We start from the raw sequence: 21,625 nt of genomic DNA, 5'->3' as shown, positions 1-21,625 counted from the left end.
ACAGGCATGGGCTCTCTCTGTGGCTACCCAAGAATGTGGTAGCACTGGCTGCCTCTAAGATGGGGACTGCACATTGGTGGGCAGGGATGGGAAGGGGACTATGCCCTGTCTGCCCTTCTATAATTTTTGGATTCTGAGCCATGTGAATGTGTTAACTTCAGCAATGTAAATTAAAAAGTGCTTGTGAAAATCTCTTCTCCATTCCTCCGAGGGCTCCTTTGGGGGATTAAGCATCTTCTGGGGACTGGCCAAGCCCCTTAATTAGCTGTTGTGGGGGCAGCGGCTGCATCGCAGCCAGCCCGTGTCCCACCAGGGCTGACCTCAGGCAAGTTGGCATCTCTCACAGCTCCAGCTCATCCTTTCTTTCTGTGCCAGCTGCTGCTTTCATGGTCCCCCATGCCAGTGCAGTCCTGCACTAGCCCACCTCCTTTCCTACTTGTCCCGTCTGTTGACTGCCTCCTACAATCTCTCCTCAGCCCACACCTCCATGGGCATCACATCCCGGGATACTGGCCAGCCTCCAGGTGGCTCTTCCGATGCCTGCCTCTCCTCCCTCTGGTCCATCCTCCCCACAGCTCAGCCCCGTTGAGCTTCCTCAAATACAGATCTGTTCTCACTACTCTGCTGTTTAAATCCTCCTGTAGCTGCCGGTGTTAGTTTTATGCCCAGATTCCCTCAGATACCCTTTTCCATTTTTGTGCATGACGCCCCCTTCAGTGGGCTTTCAAGGTTGACACCTGAGGCTCTTTTGGAGGGCTGTCCTTGGCCTCCTAAAGCTGCTTCGGGTTGAAGTGTGACTGATGACTGCTCAGAGGTGGTGGTGGGGAATGAAAGCCTGGCTTCCTTGCCCCAGACCGGGCTACCCTGAGGCCTTACACTCCAAAGTTGTTCCCTGGGCCTCACGGGAAGCCACCCTGCACAGCTGAGCTACAACTCTTGCTTGGCTTCTCCTCTGCCAACTAGTCTCCCCTGGGAGCTCTTCCTTAAGAGTCATTCAGTGTCTAAGATGAATTCCTTCTTGGAAACCTATCACCCACAATTTAAATCTTAATCATTGATCTTTACTCATTTCCTTTCTCCCTAGAAATTTATCCCATATCACATCTACATTTATGCTACACCAACTTCTAGTTGTCTTGCAACACTCTGTGTCTCAGTACCTGCTCTTTTTTGGTAAGTTAAAAAAAAGTGAAACCTTCCCTCTCCCCCTCCCTCCCCATTCTTTAAGACTCTTATCGGTATCACTTCTTTCGAGTCTCTAATAGAGCTAGTGGCTTCTCCTGTGCTCTCAGGGTACTGTGTAAACTCACTACAGCACCCAGCTCACCAAACTGCACTATCTTCCGTGCTGCCTAGCATGGTGGTGGGCAGATGTAGGCATCAAATAGATGTTTCTTTGGATGAATATCGATCCCCTAAATGCCCTAAGGCTCTCCGCTACTGGGTTTCTCAGATCGTGAATCTCTTCAACCCCCAGTCAGCACTCTGTCCGTGTTTCATGCCCTCAGAGCTCTACTCAGTTGCTTATGTTTCTAAGATTAACCCAGTCTTGTTGGAGGGAAGCAGGTGGTGACCTGTAAAGAACTCTGCTCCCTCTGGCTTCTTGGGATACCAGGACTGAGGTCGAACTCTGTGTGGTGTGGACTCCCTGGGCCCGTTTGCTGACTTCTTTCAGTAAGTGGAAGGTCTAGCTTCTAAGGTCTTCCAGGGCTGATATGAAAGTCCTCTGTGCACTGGGGCCTGGTCTGTCTTGTTCTCTGCTCTCCCAAAGCCAAGAATGGTGCCTGATGCAGAGTATACTCTTAAATATTTGTCAAGAGAAAGAACTGACAACTTCAGTGGCTACCTATTGCTTGGTGCTTCATATGTGTTACTTCATTTAATTCTCAAAGAGCAGCCAGGATTTGTGTGCAGATTTGTATGTCTTTGAAGCCTGTGTTCGTCCTGTGATACCTGATGGCCTTCAGGGGACAAGGCCGTCATAAAAAGATCTGTTCCAATGATGACTTTTACTGATGACCGCGGGAGGCAGGAGGAGATCCTGAGGCCCTTGTTCTTCTTAAAGCATATACAGCCGCAGGGAATAAGAGGAATTGAGGGTGGTTAGTGGAAGGTGCTGAGAGGGCAGGGAGAAAATCTGATCCCTATGATCTAAATGGGGTACCTGGGCAAATGGTGGAGTTTAGGTGCACAGTTCCAGGCATGTGCTGATAAGCCAGCTCTCTAGATAAAAAAGCTCTGCTTGGTAGCGTCTGTTGATTTCTTCACTGTGGCTGAATTCAAGCAACCAACATGAAGTCACTGCCTGCAGAGTTGGAAGGGATGCACACAATGAGCTCTCACAAGCCAGGAGCCGCCCTGCAGCTGGGGGCTGTCCCCAGAAAGCCACAGGAAGATCACAGCTCCTGTAGACCCTTCGGGCGGCTCTGGGAAGCCTCAGCTCTCACCCCACCTTTTTTGAAGATTAGAAAAGGTCTCTGCCATTCTGGTTTACAGCAGCTACCCCGTTACCTTGGTAGCCACCTAGGCTGCTGGCAAGAAGGCTCCCTCAGAGTGGCCTTCAGCTCTTCTTTGGATCATACCCCCTGCTGCCTTGCCTTGGACTGGGACAGATCCCCCCAAGCAGGAAAGGCAGCCCTACAGGATTCTTGCAATCAGCTCATCAGAAAGCAGTTCACGTGGTGCCTTCCCAAGAGGAAGAATGCGAGTATGTGAGTGCCATTAACTACTCCTCCACCTCTCACTTGGATTTGGGTAGTACTTTCCTCCTAATTCCAGGAAATCATAAACACCAAGGAATTTGCCCTCCCTGGACTGGGCCTCAGGCAGGGATGAGGCCCAGATAGAAGTCAGCAGGCATCCCTGAAGAGATGGTGGAGCAAGGGTGGGAAAGCAGTGCGAGGCTGGCGCGTGCCTGCTTCTGGCTGCGAAGGGACACTGCTCCCCAGCTGGGGTATGGGAAATGGGCCTCACAGCCAAAGGGCAGGTGCCCTGAGATGGACAGCTCTACAGGGAAGAGGAAAGAAGCTTTGTCATGGGGATGCAGCTCCTTGAGAACCTGACCTGCGTATCGTTAGGTCTTTCTCTCAAGTACTTAGCACCTTGCTGAGCACAGAATCAGCACTCAAATATGAGCTGAAGGAGAAATGAGACCTTTATTACCCCAGAGCATTTTTCAATCCTAAAGCAAAAAGGAAAATGCAGGGGCAAGGAAAACACAAAGAAGGACCTAGAGAGGCCACCAAGGCTCAGCCAGGACACAGCAGAGGCCTTCTCATCAAGGGTACGCGGTAGGTAGGTGGAAAAGGACCCTCGTTCCACTGAGATAGGCCAACCACGCAGTCCGAAGAGGAGCAGAGGTGTGCCAGGAGGGTTAGAACTTGCTAGTATAGAGGGTCATAGCCCACTTGGGCACTCGGAGGAAGCTGGGCAAGTAGGAGGCCAGCCAGCCCAGGCTGGAGACACGGGAGAGAATGAAGCTCAAAGACAAATAGTCTTGGATGGGGCGGCCTGCAGATCACAGGAAGGGAAGAAGGGTTAGACTCTGGTTTCCCACTCCTCAGACACCCCCACCCTGGCTGAAGAGACTGAGTGGGATGTGAGGGAGGAAGGAACGGGGAGACAGGGTGGGAGAAGTGAGTAGGGAACAGAACGAAGAGAGGTCCAGGCTGGGGCCGGGCCAGAGCTCTTACCATTGACGTCCTGAAGGCCATAGCGCCGAGCGAGGTCACAGGACGGCAGCACCTTCCCACTCAGGCGTAGGATATTGGGGTCTGTGGGCACACAGACAGCTGAGATGCCGTGGGAGTGGCGCAGGGTGACCAGGCTTGGGCCCGATGGCACGGGGCGCCACTGAGACAGGCTTAGGAGCCCAGAATCATTTCTCTCTGTTCTAGGAAGGTTCCTGAGCCTCTTGCTCCTGGCCACACAGGCCTAGTTTCTGAGGCTCCCACTCCTCAAACTGGGCATTGGACCCTCTGGGTCTCCAAAAGGCAGAGGAGGGCGTATTTCTCAACCACATCCTGAGCCAGGACCTAGAAGTACCTGCCACCACCCTGCAGATCTTCTATGCCCTTTCTTGTTACCAGCTGCCCCCAACCTCATTACCTGTTGCCAAAGCCACCACACATTTGCCACTCATTTCTGTAGTCTCCGCAGATGAGAACTGAGATCTGATCTGAAACACAAGGGCAGAGAAGTGAGGGGTTAATTTCCAGGAGAACTGCCCAGTACCTTCCCAGTTTCAGCTTCTGTTCCAGAAGAGAGAGGCCCTCATCACTGCACCTGCAGAACTCAGCATCTTGGGTGGTGCAGGAGTGACTCCTCCCAACATCCAGCGAGCCCTGTAGCCCGACACCAGGACCCACTGCCTTTCCGCCTTTCCTAAGTGTAAAGATGTGGGGATGCCAACTACATCTGGACCTTCTAGATTAGTTCAGGGCAGAGGCTTTGGAGTGGGACAGTCTTCCTACACAGGGCATCCGTGACCTTGAGCAAGCTGCTTAAGCTCCCTGAGTTTCAGTTTCACCAACTGTGAAATGGAGATACCATCTCCCTTACAGGATTAAAGGACATAACAGGTGTCGGTGCTCACGCTGCGCCTGCCACAATAAGCACCTGGGCATTTACCCTTTGTTGTTCCTGCCATGTCGTTGCGGATGGAAAGGCCGATTCCCTGCAATCTCTGCCACCCTTGCCCTCCCTTTGCTAACCTGCTCAACCAGCGGATCAGCGGTGCTGTCTCCCTTCATCGCCTGTTCCTTCATCAGTTCTGTCTGTACAAACCCGGGCCACAGAGAGACGTAGCTGACTCCATGGCGCCGCAGCTCGTGGGCACAGTCAGCAGCCAGCCTGTCGCACTGAGAGGGTCAGAAGGCCAGGTGAGAACCAGGGCACCTGGTCATGTCACCTTCCTCCCCTGCCTTCCCTGTTTCTGTCGAGGATGCCCCAGACCCTTGGTCTTCCCAGAAGCCCGGGAGCCAGGGATCAGCTGTCCACTTTCCCCAGTGCACTGCCTACGCAGGCCAGCCAAGAGGGCCCCAGGCAAAGGAACTGTCCATGCAGGGGCAGAGGCAGAGGTGAGGGCCAGTCAGCCTTACCACTCTCACTGAGGACTGTATCTCCTGAGCTATGGGTACCATCCCTGCCCTATACCTCCCAATCCCTGTGCCATTGGGCCTCACCGCAGCTTTGCCCACACCATAGGGGACGTTGATGAAATAGTGCAGCCCCCCAATGGAGGAGATGACCACGATGAGCCCCCGGCCAGCTGGTACCATCAGCCGTGCGCCATACACCGAGCACAAGTAGTGGCCTCTAGAAGGTGGGGCAAAGGAAGAGAAGAAATGAAACACATTCAGGGCTGTTTAAGGAAGCTTCTTCTGCCCCCTAGTCATTTCTCAGCTGGGAGAACACAGCATAGGGCAGCTGCAAAGCTGGTGAATCAAGGGCTTGAGGCCACACTCTGAGAAAGACACTGATAAAATCAACCACCAACGGATGAGAAATGGCCATCTTTAGAAGACATCATGGAAGAAACAGCAGTAACAGAACTTAAATAGTTTGGGGGATAAAACATAATAAATAAATGATCTACAAGGGAAAACTATAAAGTTCTATTTAATATAAAAGAACAAGTACAGATATAATTTGTTTAGAAGAATCAGCATATAAAACATCAGTGCCACTTAAATTAATCCATAGATTCAGTCAATTTGAGTTATATCTCAGACTTCTGAAGAAATAGACAAAATAATCTAAGAGAATAAATAGGCAATGAGAATGTGGGAGAATAGCCGGGAAGACTCTGAAAAAGGAAGAATAATATCTTGTGGGTGAGAGGGATATGCTCCCCTCCCCTCGCCACCCTGCACTAAAATATACAATGACGTGACAGTTAAAAGAGTGCAGGACTGTTATAAGAGCACGCAGGTAAGCCAATGAAACAAAACAGTCAATAATTAACCCAAGCGTAAATGCGAATTCAGCAAATTATAAAGGGAACATTTCAAACCAATGAGGGGAGATGTACCATTTAGCAAATGGATTTGGGACAACTGGTCAGTTATTTAGTGGGTGGGACTGGCTCTCTACCTCATTTATTATTTTAAAATGCATTCCAAAAATATTTGAATATTAAAAAAATGAATGTACAAAAGCAGTAAAAGAAAGCATGACAATGTGTTCATAAACCTGAGGTGGGGAAGCCTGTCTCCATATCACACTGAGACGGAAACTTGACTTCTAAACAGTAAGACATATATACATAGATGTACAAACACATACGTGTATATACATTTAGGTATGCATAGATAGCTGTGGAAGGCACGCGTGCAAACAATGAGTAATAAATTGGGGGAAATATTTGTAAAATACACATCAAAGGAATCTATTCTACAAAAATCTCTTATAAATTGATGTGAAAACACTAATTAAATAACACAAAGAACAACTCACAAAAGAATAAGGAGCCAATAATAAAAGAAAAAAAAGCTCAACTTTTCAAATACTAAAGAAATGTGAATTAAAAAAACACCTTCAGAGATCTTACCATTAGAGTAGCAGAACTTGCCTGATCTCCTGGCCTGATATGTCTCGTATGACCGAGGACACAGGGAAACAGATGTTCTCCTTCACTGTCCAGAGCTTATAAATTGGTGGGGTCTTTTTGGAGTTTGATAATATTTATTACATCTTTAAGACGTACCTAAGAATTCCACTACTGCAACAGATAAAGGGTTTGATCAATGAATTATGGTATCTCCTCCCAGTGGAAAATTTAAAAGAATGGCAGAATATATACTAGGCTATTAACAGTATACCATGCTTCAGGCAAGGGAGGAAGGGGTGGCGAGGAGGAGAATGAGATTATACTGGTCTTCACAGTATATTTTAAAAAAAATACATGAGAAAATCCTTTTTTTGTGTGTGGGAAACAGGACCCTCCAAATGAAAACAAGTAGAGAAAGTTATGGAATCAAAAGGAAGCTCAGCCTAAGGTAAAGCAGAGGAGAGGCACAGTGAATGTGTGTGTGGGAGGTGAGAGGAGGTGCCGCTGAGTTTCCAAGAGGCTCACAGAGTGAACTTCACCTTGGAGAATTCATCAGGGCTCAGGGGCCGGGGTCTGGGCCTTTGCCTTGTAGGCTCAAGACCCTGACCGGCAAGAGATGAGAGTGTGCAAAATGGCTTAAAGACTTAAATATAAAATATGACACCATAAAACTCCTAGAAGAGAAAGTAGGCAAAACACCCTCTGACATAAATCATAGCAATGTTTCTGTAGGTCAGTCCCCCAGGGCAACAGAAATAAAAGCAAAAATAAATAAATGGGACCTAATCAAACTTAAAAGTTTTTACACAGCAAAGGAAACTATAAAACAAAAAGACAACCTACCGACTGGGAGAAAATATTTGCAAACTATGCAACCCACAAAGGCTTAATTTCTAAAATATACAAACAGCTCATACAACTCAGTATCAAAAAAACAAACAACCCAGTCACAAAATGGGCAGAAGACCTAAACAGACATTTCTCCAAAAAAGACATACAGATGGCCAACAGGCACATGAAAAGATGCTCAACATCGCTAAGTATTAGAGATAAGCAAGTCAAAACTACAGTGAGGTATCACCTCACACCAGTCACAATGGCCACCATCAAAAAGTCTACAAATACTAACTGCTGGAGAGGGTGTGGAGAAAAGGGAACCCCCCTACACTGTTGGTGGGAATGTAAGTTAGTGCAGCCACTATGGAGGATAGCATGGAGGTTCCTTAAAAAACTAAAAATGAGTTGTCATATGATATAGCAATCCCACTCCTGGGCATATATCCAGAGGGAACTCTAATTTGAAAAGATACATGCATCCCAATGTTCACAGCACTATTTACAATAGCCAAGACATGGAAACAACTTAAATGTGAACTGAATAAAGAAGCTGTGGTATATTTATACAATGGAATAGTACTCAGCCATAAAAAATAAAAAATAATGCCATGTGCAGCAACATGAATGGACCTGGAGATGGTCATTCTAAGTGAAGTAAGCCAGAAAGAGGAAGAAAAATACCATATGATACCACTCACATGTGGAATCTAAAAAGAAAGAAAGAAAGAAAGAAAAAGGACACTATAAACTCATCTACAAAACAGAAACAGACTCGCAGACATAGAAAACAAACTCATGGTAATGGGGGGAAAGGGGTTGGGAAGGGATAACTTGCGAGTTCAAGATTTGCAGATACCAACTACTATATATAAAATAGATAAATAACAAGTTTCTACTGTATAGCACAGGGAACTATAGTCAATATCTTGTAGTAACCTACAATGAAAAAGAACATGAAAAGGAATCTATGTATGTATATATATGACTGAAACATTATGCTGAACACCAGAAATTGACACTATATTGTAAACTGACTATACTTCAATACTTTAAAAAAAAAAAGTGGAGAAAAAAGAGAGATGAAAGTGTGGAAGGCCCCTCTCTTTGGAGGGCTAAGGATATACTCATTGCCAATTTCCAGCTCTTGGGTTTTCTTTTCTTGACTCTTAGCTGACCATCCCTCTCTGTCCTCATAACCTTAATTCCACTTTGGAAATCACAATTGGATTCTAATCCTGCTGCCCTGGGATTGCCACTAGAAGCCTTGGGTGTTCTTAAACGCTTTAGACAAGAAATTTGCATATAATGGATGGGTGACCCACACAGGTGGCTGATCACATCCATGCAGTGTAGTTTCTGAGAGGGTACTACAGTTCCAACAATAAACACAGACATAACTGGTGTATATCATGCTAGGTGAACTCTAAATGCTGCGTTTCATCTCACTCCTGTGCCAGATGTATGTGTAACCCCATGACACCCCTCCCTCCCAGCCTGGACCTAGGAGTGCCTCTCCTGTGGGTCTGGAGTGAGGGGGTGGAGGCTAAGATGGTGAGCACTCACTTTCTTACTGACCTTGTCCTGATGTAAAACAAAACAGTTTCTTCCTCTAATCATCTAGAAATGTTGACTACAGATGGTATGCTCTATTGAGGGAAAGAGGCTCCCTTCTGGGTCATGCGTTTGGATGGGCAGTGAGGCAGGAGAGAGGGCAAGGGCAAGTTCAGATGAGAATTACTGACAGAAACAAGGCAAAAGTTAACTTTCGTGGCTACATATTCACCTAGATGAAACTTCTTCAGAGGTTAGTGGACAAATGGGACAGAAGGGAGAAGAAAGAGACAAGGAAGCACAAGGAGACAAGGAGACAAGGAGACAAGAGGGAAAGGAGAGGACACCTGGGGAAAGGTCTGGGCCCTCAGCTTGGCTGAGTGAGTGAGGGGAGCCCAGGCCCTTGGGGTGGGGTGGGGAGGGGAACACCCACCTAAGCCCAACATTGTTGATATCATCCCAGATGGAGGCGGGGCTTTCCCAGAATGCCTTCTTAGTGTTGTTGAGGATCACCTGGAAGGCACAGGGAGCGTGATGACTAGGACAATCTGAAGGCCGGAAGGTATGGGGGGCTGGACAATGGAAGGGACAATGAATGGGGATGAGGACTCAGAGGTCACAGGGGAAAGGCAGGTGTGTGGAGCTGAAGTCAAAGTTCACAGAGCACCTGGACCCCAGCATAGGCGTTGTTGACCAGCACATCCAGACGCCCATGCTGTTCTTGAGCCACCTGTTCAAACAGGCTTCGCACTTCACTCTCCTGACTTGAATCGCATACCACAGGCATACATCGGCCCCCTCGAGATTGCGCCTGGAGAGGGACAGAGGGGATATGAGCTCAGTTGCACACGAGTGTGAGACCTACACAGCTCCCCTCAACTTCCAGCTTGGGTGTTGAGAAGACAATAAGGAATCACAGCCAGCAGCTGAAGGAACATGGTGGGCAATACTGCCCTCTGGTGTCTTTTTGAGGAGTTTCAGGAATGCTAGGTCCTCTCATCGTAGAGCAAGGTGGATGGGCATCTCAGGTTTAAAATCTACAGACATTTACTGAGGCCCACCATGTGCAAGGCACTGTATTCTGCATGTGGAGGGTGAGGGACAAATAAGGCTTGGAGGCTGCTCTTGAGAAACAAGTATCTTTTTCCTTGTTCTTACGGGCCCTTAGCTTCCACCCTTCACCACTCATGTGGAATCCCTAGTCAATCCCAGCCCTCTCAACCTTACTCCACCAATATTCCTGCCTGTTAAGTGAGAGATCAAAGTTCTCAGACACAAACTACTACTTCCTGACCTGCCTCACCCTCTACAAATGTGCTCCCATCCTCTAACTTCAGAGAAAGTAGAGTACCTTATTCAAGAACAATCCTCATATTCTCCAGATCCATGCTCTGGGTCCCACTCTCTGGCCTCCATGCCTAACTGCTCACCCACACTTCCAGACAATTCTGTGCACAGTTCTTACTTACCATATTCACATTAATTACTCATCTCTTATCACTTACTTTACTCACATCCCATTGAAATGATTCATTTCTGCCTTAGACTTCTTTCTGGACTCTATCTTTTAAGAGCAGAAGTTATGTCTTACTAATCTTGGTAATCCCAGTGCTTCACCTGGTGCTTAGCAAATCAAATGCACCTCAATATTTATTTAATTGAAATCCAGTAGAAAAATCAAGTGAAAATGTACAATTCAACAAAGTCTTATCAAAAATAGAGAAAAAAACACAGGTCCACAACTTTTCAGATGCCACTCTAAACTTCCTGAAGCTTTTAAAATAAAAAATTCCCTCCGTAGCAAAATATGACCTAATCTGAAGATATTTATGAGTTTTATTTATCCTGCTTTGAATAAATAAATATTCACATTTATTTAGGAATATTATGGTGTCAGGTAAGAGGAGTGGTTAATGGGAAGGGCTCCCTCAGGTGGTTTCCGCCCCTGGGGTCCCAGAGGAAGCACTCACTTCCTGAGCAGTGGCCTGCAGCGTGTCCAGATGGCGGCCAGTGATGTAAACTGTGGCACCTGCTTGACAGAGCTGTAAAGCGATGCCGCGGCCAATACCCCTGGAAGCACCAGTCACCACACACACTTGGCCCTTCATGGGAGCTGCCATGACTCACAAGCAAAAGGGTTAAATCTGTGGAAGCAAAGACTTGCTCTGAGAAAAGCCTGCAGATTGTGTACGTGGAAGGGGGATCCTGACAATGGTAGGAGGTGGAACCAAGGTTGAGATCCTTTGACGGGAGATAAGTTTCAGAAGGGGATAACTAGGGCAGGCCCCAGGACAAGGCTGGATGTTCCTTCTGAGAGGTAAAGGACTGAAGAAAGAGGCTGCGGGGGGGTGCTGTCCAGGCCGGCCACCTACTGGAACTCTGGGTGGTGGACTGTGGCCCGGCAGTCCGTCCCGGCGCGTCCATGCAGAGTCCTGGGCTATCTGGGGCTATGACCGCAGGCTCGGAGGCGCGGCTTCCGTGTCGGGAGTGGGCTCGAGTCCCCGGGACCCTGAGTCCGAAGTGTAAGGAGCTCATGCCTCTTACCTACCACCTTATGCTGCCGCTAGAGTCCTCGGGCCGCCTCTCTCGCAAAGTTCTCGGAGTCAAGGACTTTAATTCTGGCCGAGGGGGAGGGACGAGGTGACAACGACGGGGTCAGAGTACGAGGCTGGGGTCGAAGTCCGTGTCTGGAGCGGTTTCACCTGGCGACACGGACAGGAAAGTCAAACAGCTCCCTGCGCGTCGGATTCGGGGCCGGGGCGATTCGGCGATAACCACGCCCACCCTAGGTGGGCCGTCGCCGGCTTATGACGTGTAACACTGCGCCCTGAGCGCGCCGGCGTGTCTAAACTCGGCCAGGCCCCGTCCTGTACCGGGCTGTGTGAGGTTTCCCTTGCGACCAAGGAATCTTTCTCCCACGAAGAGGACCCAAAGCACCCATGGGGCTGGGTCCGCGCTCCCCCCACCAGGCAGGGCGCCGGTTCCCAGCTGGAGGCAAACGAGGGCGCGGGGCCAAGGGGTCGGGGCGTCCCCCAGCAGGCCGCCAGCGACCACCCTGCCCGCCTCCGGACGGGCGCTCGGAGCCGGCTCCAGATGCATACCCTCACCTGAGCCCGGAAGCTCTGGGGTATTTCCGCCGGGCACTATCGGCGCTGAAAGAGGCCCCCGAGACGGGAGAAGAACGAGGTAGGGAGCAACTTCGGGGTGGGTCAAGGGATGGATTAGTTGGTCATATAATCCAGGACAGGCAAGGAAATGTTCGTGGGTCCTCAGGGTGTGGGGACCTAGTTTCATCTCCTGTATCCTCTTCTTCACTCGTCGCCCCTTGGTTAAGTAATGGGACATAATCTTATCCTCCTCGCATTCTCTTTGATATATTCCTTGTTTTTCCAGAGCTGATGGTGCACAACATTTTGAAAGAAGTGGAGGCTCAGGCCCTAGCCTTGGCCACAAACAGGACCGGTAGTGAGATGCTGCAGGAACTGTTGGGGTTCAGTCCCCTGAAATCGTTGTGTCGAGTATGGGCTGCTCTGCGCTCCGACTTGCGTTTTGTGGCCTGTCATCGATGCGGGGTCCATGTATTGCAAAGTGCTTTGCTGCAGCTGCCTCGATTGCTAGGGAGCCCTGCAGAGGAAGAAGAGGAGGAGGAGGAGGAAGGGAAGGATGGTCCTTTGGAGACCCTAGAGGAGCTGGTCCTGGGACTAGCAGCAGAGGTGTGTGGTGATTTTCTTTTCTACTGTGGAGACACCCATGGCAGCTTCGTGGTCAGAACTTTGCTGCAGGTATTGGGCGGGACTCTTCTGGAGTCTGAGAGAGCCAGGCACCGTGGCTCCCAGTCACCTGGTGAGTATTTCAAGAGAGGGATGTGGACCTAGTGGGAAGGAGAAAATAAGCAGAAGAATATTTCTTCAGGACCTTGAAGAATTGGCAGAGAAAGAAGGACAGGGATACCAAGCCAAAGATTAGTGTGCATAGAGGCCCAGGGGTGAGGATGCATAGGCGTGTTTAGAGAATAGCTGTTAGAAGAATGGGGCCAAGGAAAAGAGGTAATTCATTCCAGCATTGGACTTCAGCCACAACTTACAGTAAGAAAAAAAGTTTTTTTAAACGTGACTCAACATACATATGTGTATATATACAAATATATTGCATGAGGTTTTTTTTTTCTTTATATATACACACATATTGGAGTCAAGCAGAAGTTCAGGAAACAGTCCCCTTACTACATGCAACCCACTCTGATATTTTCTTTACTTTTATTCTATTCTCTTGTGTTCCATTAAAAAATGCTTGTTGAGACCCACTAAATTGATTTCATGATACACTCATAAGCAGCAACCTATATTTTGAAAAATGTTGGGAAATAACGTAGTGAGTTTAGGTGAGGCCTGATTTTGGAACACTTTGAATTCCTGGCTGAGGAGTTTGGCCTATCACCTATGGGCCTGGTTGAAGTTTCTTAGAAAAATTAAAACAGAAACGTAGTCTCTCAGTTCAATCATCCAGATGAGAAGAGACATTCAGTTGTACTGTATGTGTTCTGCATCTCCAAGCTGAATCCTTGTTCAGTTATGAAATTCTCCCTCCTGGATGGCAGTTTGTGATCTCACCACTGCATACGTTCTTTTTATCTATTTATTTATTTTTGTTGAAGTGTAGTTGGTTTACAATGTTGTGTTAATTTCTGGTGTACTGAATAGTGATTCAGTCATACACGTATGTATATATCGCACACATTCTTTTTTTTGTTCTTTTTATCGTGCACGTTCTTGATCTGCCTTCAGAAGCACAAAGGGCTCCAACTCGGGAATGTAAGCCAACTGATTTCGAGGTTCCTGAAACCTTCTTGAATTGCCTTCAGGACGTGAGCTCCTGCTTTCTGAAGGACATTGCTGGTAAGGAGGGAAATAGGAGGGTCTAGGGTCTACTTTTCTGGTGGTGATTGTCATCAGACAAGCCTCTTATTTTGAGCTGTTTTATTTGTCTTTTTTTTTTTTTTTTCTGTATAGACCACTTATGTCCAAAGTCCATTGTACCTTGTTGTTTGAGGTTGTACAGGTTGTCTGGATTTTGAGAAAGCTGCTTTTATTTCTGCCCTCTCCTCACAGTGTTTATCACTGACAAGATCTCCAGCTTCTGCCTTCAAGTGGCCTTACAGATCTTACACCGCAAACGGCCCCAGTGTTGTGCCCACCTCTGCAATGCTGTGATTGGCTACCTGAGTAGCCGCAATTCCTCAGCAGATGGCAGGTATGGGCAGGGCCTCAGGATTGACCAAGGTTGATGGGCTGTGTGAAATGAATGACATGATGTGGGTATTTTATTTGTTTGTTTTAAAAGACAAAGGTTTTCATTTTGTTTAATTTTTTTGTCATTTTATTTTATTTTGTCCCGTTTTATTGAGATATGCTTGACATATGGCACTATATAAGTTTAATGTACATTATGTACAGCATAATTATTTGAGTTACCTCATGAAATGATTACCACAGTAAGTTTAGTGAGCATTCATTGTCTCATATAGTTACAAAATTAAAGAAATAGAAAAAGAATTGTTTTCCTTGTGATGAGAACTCTTAGGATTTACTCTTAAAAGCTTTTATATAAACATGCAGTAGTGTTAGTTACATTTGCCATGTTGTACATCACACCCCTAGTATTTATTTATAACTAAAAGTTTGTACCTTTTGACTGTCTTCATCCAGTTCCCCCTCTCCCATACCCTCCATCCCTCTGGTAACCACAAATCAGATGTTTTTTCCTCTGAGTTGGTTTTTTTGTTTGGTTGGTTTTGAAGTATGATTGGCCTACAACACCATGTTAGTTCCCATCATATAACATAATGATTTGATATTCCAATACACTTCAAAACGCTCACCATGATAAGTCCAGTGATGTGGGTATTTTGGATGAAGTGATCACCTCCTCCTTGTCCCCAGCCCCCTACTGTTATTTCTGCGTGATCAGACGAGCTCCAGACTCCTGGAGCAGGTGCTGCTGGTGTCAGAGCCCCCAAGGCTCCAGAGCCTCTTTGAGGATCACTTCCGAGGACAGCTGCAGACGCTGGCTGCACATCCTATTGCCAACTTCCCTTTGCAGCGTTTACTGGATGCTATCACCACCCCTGAGCTGGTGAGTTGGGAACTTGGCTGAGTCTGTTTCTGTACTCTGTTGTTGCTGTTAGTTCTTATTCATTGAGATTTGTTTTATTGTGTGCCTGCCTCTGTATGTCTGACCGTGTGCTGGCCATTCCCCTTGAGAATTTATTCTTGGGGGTTTCCCAGAGCTTAGGCTGAAGGTGCCTTCTTCCCAGAGAGGATCTGCTGTGGCTTCTCTCAGGTGTCAGTGCCAGCAGGAGACTGGCTTAATCCCACTTCGCAGCATAAGCATCCATGGCTCGCTCAGTCTCTGGGTACTTGGCTGCAAATCCATATGAGCACTGGAGCTGTTGTTGTAGCTTCTCTTTTCCGTTGCTGCTTAGCGCCAAGGCATGCTTCCCTGGGGTCTCCTGGGATGAGAGTTAGAGTGGAGGGGCAGGTTTAATCCTCATCCTCCCTTCTCTCCAGAGTATGGCCATTTACAGTCCCCTCCCCACATGAGGCAGCAGCTCTCAGACTGCCCCTTTGTTCTGGAACTTCCTTATCCAGCCAAACCAAAGTCCTGGTATTGGCAGTGCTTTTATGTTTGATCTAGCATTTTTAGTTGTTTTTGACAGGAAGATTTCTCTGAATAAATTAGCCCACTGTTATCAAAACGCCAGATTCTTTATCCTGTTTCTCCTCTCAGCTGTCCCCCGTGTTTGAGGAGCTAAGCCCTGCCCTGGAAGCTGTGCTGGCCCAGGGTCACTCAGGGGTGGTCATTGCCCTAGTGGGGGCCTGCCGTAGAGTTGGGACCCACCAATCCCAGGTCCTGCAGCTGTTGTTGGAGGTGAGTGGGGGTTACCTGCAACCCATTTATGCCCTCGGTTCAAATTCTACCTGCTGGAACTTATCTAATCTCTAGTTGTTGTATCTCTGAACCCAAGAGGTCTCATGTGCAGGGAATTCAGAGATACAGGGGAAGATGAGTCTAAACCATCTCATGGCCCTGGAATAAAAATTGTCTCCCAGAACAAAGAGAGAAGTTTTTTTAAGGAATAAATGTTTATGCAGCCTTTGTTACATTTATAGAGGTTGGGGATACAGCAAGGCAGATGAGATCCTATCCACATGCAGTTTGCATTCTTGTGGAGTTAGGTGTTCTCATTTCTCCTGAATGCTTTCTTCTGACTGGGAAGTTGGGGTTAGGGATGAAGTAGTTTCAGTTTCATCGTGTTCTGTCTTCCCTGCTAGGCATTCCACTGTGCAGAGCCCTCTTCCCGGCAAGTGGCCTGTGTGCCTCTCTTTGCTGCTTTGATGGCGTATGAGGTGTACTATGGCCTGGCGGAGGAGGAGGGGGCGGTGCCTGCAGAGCACCAGGTGAGGTAGGGGAGAGGCCAAACCTGTGAATAATTGGGGACCAGGCTTCCCAGGGTTTAGGAAGCCCCTCATCACTGAGATGGGGATGGTGAGATCTCTAGCTTCATCCAAGTTAGGGAGCAGTTTGGTGGCTGCCTCCTAATTCCCTGTCTCTGTCCTTCTAGGTGGAAATGGCCACAGCCAGGGACCTGGGGGAAGTGACAGTCCTTGGGTCTCTACTGCTCCAGCATTTGCTGCATTTCTCCAGTCCTGGTCTTATACTTCGAAGTCTGGGTGCCTTGACAGGACCACAGCTTCTGGCTCTGGCGCAGAGCCCTGCTGGTTCCCATGTGGTTGATGCTGTCCTGACCAGCCCCTCCGTGACGCGCAAGCAGCGCTGCCATGCGCTCAAGACCCTAAAGGTTAGAGTTCTGGCCGCTGCTCGGATTCCTCTTCCATTTAGATTCCTCTGCCTCCTACATTTAGAGAATGTGAGCTTCCCTCAGGACTGTCCTTCAGAGTCAAAGAGACCATACGTAGTCCCTAGACTGCTTCAGTCAACCTCTAAACTTCACCCCCCACCCCCGCCCCAACACACTTGTGAACTGCCCTAGAGGGACTTACCTTGCTTGTCTCAATGCAGGGACAGTATGTGGCTCTGGCATGTAGTCGCCATGGCAGCCGTGTGCTAGATGCCATCTGGAGTGGAGCAGCCTTGGGGGCCCGGAAGGAAATTGCTGCTGAGCTGGGTGAGTACCAGCACCAATCTGTGACCTTTCCATAAGTTCCCTTTTCTCACTCCAAAGAGCTGAGTGGCTGGGGAGTGGACCTAAATTCAGCAGAGACTTCAGTTCCAAAGTGTAGTCTTAGCCACGGGTTCTTGGCAGGCTGCTCTCCGCTACCCCTCTGCTGAGTGTACAGCCCCATGTGCCCACCCCTCCTCCTGACTTCTGTTCTCTGGGCAGTTTGGTGTTAACTCTAGCCTGAAGTAGGCCCAGGGTCCCAGGAAAATGGAGAGACCTTCACCCCAAGTAGAGTCTCTTCAAGCTTGGGTGTGTGACTACATGGTGACACTGAACATGAATGTTTCCCTTTGCAGGGGAGCGGAACCAGGAGCTGATAAGAGATACTTTTGGCCACCATGTGGCTCGAAATGTGGCCCTGACTACCTTCCTGAAGCGGCGAGAGGCTTGGGAACAGCAGCAGGGTGCGGTGGCCAAGCGGAGACGGGCCTTGAACTCAGTACTTGAAGACTGAGACCCTGGATCAGACTGGGCGTTGAGGGAGGGGGAAAGGAAGTATCTATATCATGACCTATTACTAGTTTAAATTGGAGTCAAAAGTCTTACTGATAAAACATTTTTGTATTTTTATTGGAAACACTTTTGTTTTATTTGCGGGGAGGGATACAAAGAAATAGAGATGTTGAGATAAAGTTAGAGAGGGCTGTTTTCAGGGCATGGAGAACTTAGGGACAGGAGGAGTTGTAAGGATCTCTACATGTAGCAGCAATCAGGGTGGGATCCAGATGCCTGGGGACAGGCTGTGGCCTTAAGAGTAAGTGGGAGGCTGGAAAGATGGCTGGGAAGAGAGCGTTCTTCAGGAATGGGCATAGGCCAGCGGTGTAGGGCATTATGCGGATGGGGCCTTTCATGATGGGGTCAGAGGACAGTGGGGAAATCAGGTGAGTTATCGGGTCTGCACTGTCTGCAGGCCCCCAAACCTGATGCTGTTTCTTGGAATGAGTCTAGGGCAGAAGCTCAGAGCTCCTTCTCAGTAGGGATGGAGGCGACCTTGCCGCTGCCACTGCTCAGCCCCTTCCACTGCATGGCGAAGGGTGGAGGAGAGTCCCAGCAGCACGTGGCCCAGGCCTTGCAGCAGTGCAGAGGCCCATCGGAGAAGCTCCCTGAAGGGCAGAGACAAGAAGTCGGATGGGTGGGGGCACCTGGGAGGAGGCCAGAGGTGGGCTGAGTTTTCCACAAGGGAGAGCGAACAGGGTAGGGGCGTGCAGAAGGAATTACGGAAACTGCAGCTGTAGGGGTGGGGAAGTGTGACGTGTTTGTCTCTGACCTGAGTATTTTCTTTGGGCCGAGTCCTTGGATGTCACAACTCATGGAGTAGAGCCCATAGAATGTGGCTTTGATGTTGAGGCTGCCAAAGAGGTCTCGAGGGTTTTGCTTGTACACGTCGAAGGTGATGCGCGCGATGTCCTTGCTGTGCCTGGGCTTCTCCCGGCCCAGGCCGTACAACTGCATCCCACTCTGTAGGGCGCCCCCATCAGTGCAGTGGACTCTCACGTGCTGACATCCACCACTAATCCCCATCAGCACTGGGACAGACCCACCCTTCCCCGGACTGTCCACGATACAGAATCCTCGACAATTCCTCACCTCTCCCATTGCCTCTGCCCCCAAGATCAGGGTTAGGCAAGAGAAGAGGCTTGGGAAAGATACAAAGGATCCATGGCCTATAGCAGTCCCAGTGTGGGTCTCACCCTGCTGGGGCTCCAGTTCTGTCCCAACTCCAGCACCATCAGGCATGTGTCATCCTCCAGCAGCTGGAAGAAGTCCTCGCTCTCCACGGCTGTGCCATCCTCCTCTAGCACCAGTGTCAGCACTCCACTCAGCAGCAGAGCCTCCAAGGCCTGCCCAGTGGCAAGAAGCAGGAGGGAAGGGGCAAAGCTTACCTCACGGCTTGTCCCTATGCAGCTGCCCAGCACCCAACCGTTGGCCCTCGACGCTGGTTGATCTCCCAACTCTACTTCCTGGTGCTTTGTCATCTCTTCAAATGGCTCCAGCTCACAACATTCTTTAGTTGTTGGGGCTAGGGGCTGTCCTTTTCCTGCTTTGCTCCGACCATATCACTGTCATCTCTCCCAGCCTCCTTCCAAGCCATGCCTGCTGGCTGGGAATTGAAAAGCCAGCCAGGTTCTCTTGAATGGATGTAGACACTATGTTGATGGGGGCCTGTCGATAGGGTCTTATCTCCAATGTCCTACCTCACTCTCTCCCGCCCTCTCAGCATTCTCCAGAGCTGTTTTCAGTAATAATTAATGACTTGTAACCTTTTTTGAGTCTTTACTCGAGTCAAGTATCTTTGTAGCACTTTACATACATTATCCATGTTTATCCCTTCCAACAGCCCTAGGAGGTAGCTGTCTTATTGTTCTCTTTTTCCCGGTGAAGAAACTGAAGTATTAATAGGCTGAATAACTTTCCAAGTTTTGACACTAGGAAGCAGCAGAATCAGGACTTGAATTTGATCTGTCATACAAATTGCTATTCCATACTGAGTTCTGAATTCTATGCTTTCAACCCTATCTACTCCTTCCCCACCCCTGGAGAAAAGCCTGCTCTTTGAAAAAAAAGTGAATTGACCCAAATGCAGCGGAAGTCATGGGGCTCACCCCGCTGCTCTCAGTCCTGAGGAAGTGGCAGCCCTGTAAACTCTGCCCTTTCTGGTCACCATTCTGAGGTCTCACTCTTCACTAGCTCCTTGGCTGCCCCTCAGTTGGAACCCAGGGACTTGGCTCACTCGCCTTGTCTAGCAGTTCCTGGCGGGTGGCGGCTGTCAGGCCTTTCCGGGTGCTCCTCTTGTGATCACAGACGCGGAAAGGTCGCTGGGGTGGTGAAGCTGAGGTCCAGACCTTACGGCCAAAATCTGAGCTCATATTGGATACCGACCTGGTAGGTGGGAAGAAAGATCAAGGAGTGAGGGTCTTGGTGAATGCAATGGGGATGATGGGGGTGGCGTGGCTGGAGAATTAGGGAGGTTGGGAGGGAGGGATCTAGGTTTGCAGATCAGAGTAGCCTAGGGATAGAGGGAGAGACCATGGAGTAGGGATGGGGTGGTGGTTTAGGAGCTGGACAAGCCCAGTGTGGAAAGTGGGGACGGGGAGGGTGTGCCTTGCCCACATCCCCAGAGTTGGAGTGTGGACAGAAGGGTTAGAAATCACCTGAGCAGGCTGCTGGGGTTCAGGGCAGAGAGGTAGTCCATGGTGGAGGGAAGGAGCAGGAGAGTTGCCTCTCCCGGGAGTTCTGGGCTGGGTGGTTCTCTGTTGTGTTGGAGCTGAAGTGGTGGTGTTTTCTGTTACAGAGCTGAGATCTCAGCCCCAATGAGGTGGGGGATGAGTCAAGCCTGGACTCTGGCCCCCCTGCCTGGCCAGTAAGAAGGGCAAAGTCCAAGGGGAGGGAGGAAGGGAGGGGCCTAGACAGGGTCACCAAAGAAGGATCAAGGCCCAGAGGTGCCTGGCAAAAGCCATGGAAGTTTGTGTGTGTGCGTGTCTCTGGGGGTGGCGTGTGATGTGAGGGTAAATGATCTATGTAAGAGGATGGAATGTGGTCGCTGGTGTTTTTCTTTATATGGAGGGAATTTCTAGGGCCGGTTTCTGGCTCCCAATCTGGAAGATGCAGCATTATGTGTGATTTGCTCTTTATGTGCTGCCACCTATTGAAAAAGCCATGAACTGCAGCTTTATGGAAAGGCAGGCGTTGCTGAGGATGGGCAGGGCTTGAAGAAAATAGGAGGTGGGGTGGTGTGCCTGGGTGGGGTGCGAGGGGAGGATGGGTCCTGATCCATGCATATGGGGTCACCAAGATCCTGTCTGGGACCCTGGCCTTCTGCTTTTCTGCTCTTCCCTCTGTGGTCTACGGGAGGGGCTGGCTCAACATTTCTCTGCTTTCATTCTCTAGAACTGCCTGCTTCAGCCACACTGGATTAGTCACTCTCTCACATTTCTCCTTTGGCCACTTAATAGGCATGAAGGAGATGTGAAAGGGGAAGTGGGGGGTGCATCCCTTGATGGCATCAGGACTTTTGCTTTTGGGGCCCCGTGTCCTATCTCTGACTTCAGCCACAGTTGTGATGTACAGTTGTGTGGAAGCTCAGACTCTCATTGACAGTGAAGCCCTCACATGAGCACAAGTCTTTGTGCTTTCCTGCCTAGGAGTCTGATCTGAAGCTGTGGCAGCCCACTCAGCCCCCTGACAAGTACAAGCTGCAGGTGTGTATAAGGGCATTCATGCCTCTAGGACAACTCCAACAATGGGGAATGTGAGCTGGGTGTAAGCGCCCCGGTCTTCTGTCTGCACTCAGAGGTTCCTGAGGCCCATGGAAGAAGTTCAGCAACACACTTTTATTGGCTTTCTTCTTCCCTCTCTTCCCCTGCTTCCTGAGCTGACCTCCCCAATACAGGATTACCCGTACCCACACTCTCAACTCAGGTTCTGCTTTGGAGGAAATCCAACAATAA

The 21,625-nt window shown here is 49.1% G+C and overlaps 3 protein-coding genes across 9 annotated transcripts; 1 reads left to right on the top strand and 2 right to left on the bottom strand.

The window, feature by feature from the left end:
• Positions 1-1,849: 1,849 nt before the first annotated feature.
• DHRS1 (dehydrogenase/reductase 1) lies at positions 1,850-11,685 on the bottom strand. 6 transcript variants are annotated; one of them, XR_006724771.2, is made up of 10 exons: positions 11,483-11,685; positions 10,909-11,082; positions 9,606-9,749; positions 9,372-9,451; positions 5,184-5,316; positions 4,713-4,859; positions 4,108-4,177; positions 3,693-3,773; positions 2,165-2,305; positions 1,850-2,058 (listed from the first exon to the last, which is right to left on the bottom strand). XR_006724771.2 is itself a non-coding variant. In XM_010954785.3 (9 exons), exons 2-9 carry the CDS (start codon positions 11,056-11,058, stop codon positions 3,374-3,376), a joined length of 942 nt encoding a protein of 313 aa, XP_010953087.1. In that variant the 5' UTR covers positions 11,059-11,082; positions 11,483-11,681; the 3' UTR covers positions 3,137-3,373. The 6 variants fall into 6 exon arrangements, 4 of the variants coding, with proteins under 4 accessions (XP_010953087.1, XP_045372487.1, XP_045372488.1 ...); XR_006724772.2 differs by having other exon boundaries at positions 1,850-2,055; XM_010954785.3 differs by lacking the exons at positions 1,850-2,058; positions 2,165-2,305 and adding an exon at positions 3,137-3,510 and having other exon boundaries at positions 11,483-11,681.
• A 43-nt stretch (positions 11,686-11,728) lies between these two features.
• NOP9 (NOP9 nucleolar protein) lies at positions 11,729-17,754 on the top strand. 2 transcript variants are annotated; one of them, XM_010954789.3, is made up of 10 exons: positions 11,729-12,124; positions 12,332-12,781; positions 13,723-13,833; positions 14,047-14,188; positions 14,878-15,070; positions 15,725-15,865; positions 16,270-16,395; positions 16,560-16,796; positions 17,018-17,123; positions 17,474-17,754. In XM_010954789.3, exons 1-10 carry the CDS (start codon positions 11,878-11,880, stop codon positions 17,629-17,631), a joined length of 1,911 nt encoding a protein of 636 aa, XP_010953091.2. In that variant the 5' UTR covers positions 11,729-11,877; the 3' UTR covers positions 17,632-17,754. The 2 variants fall into 2 exon arrangements, with proteins under 2 accessions (XP_010953091.2, XP_010953092.2); XM_010954790.3 differs by lacking the exon at positions 15,725-15,865.
• On the bottom strand, positions 17,724-20,664 carry CIDEB (cell death inducing DFFA like effector b). The gene is made up of 5 exons (XM_010954787.3): positions 20,330-20,664; positions 19,913-20,057; positions 18,869-19,018; positions 18,445-18,635; positions 17,724-18,280 (listed from the first exon to the last, which is right to left on the bottom strand). Exons 1-5 carry the CDS (start codon positions 20,368-20,370, stop codon positions 18,148-18,150), a joined length of 660 nt encoding a protein of 219 aa, XP_010953089.1. The 5' UTR covers positions 20,371-20,664; the 3' UTR covers positions 17,724-18,147.
• Between the last annotated feature and the right edge of the window lie 961 nt (positions 20,665-21,625).

This window comes from Camelus bactrianus, chromosome 6 (genome assembly GCF_048773025.1).
Source record: "Camelus bactrianus isolate YW-2024 breed Bactrian camel chromosome 6, ASM4877302v1, whole genome shotgun sequence".
NCBI classification, from domain to species: domain Eukaryota; kingdom Metazoa; phylum Chordata; class Mammalia; order Artiodactyla; family Camelidae; genus Camelus; species Camelus bactrianus.
This window is presented reverse-complemented; position numbering and strand designations above follow the sequence as displayed.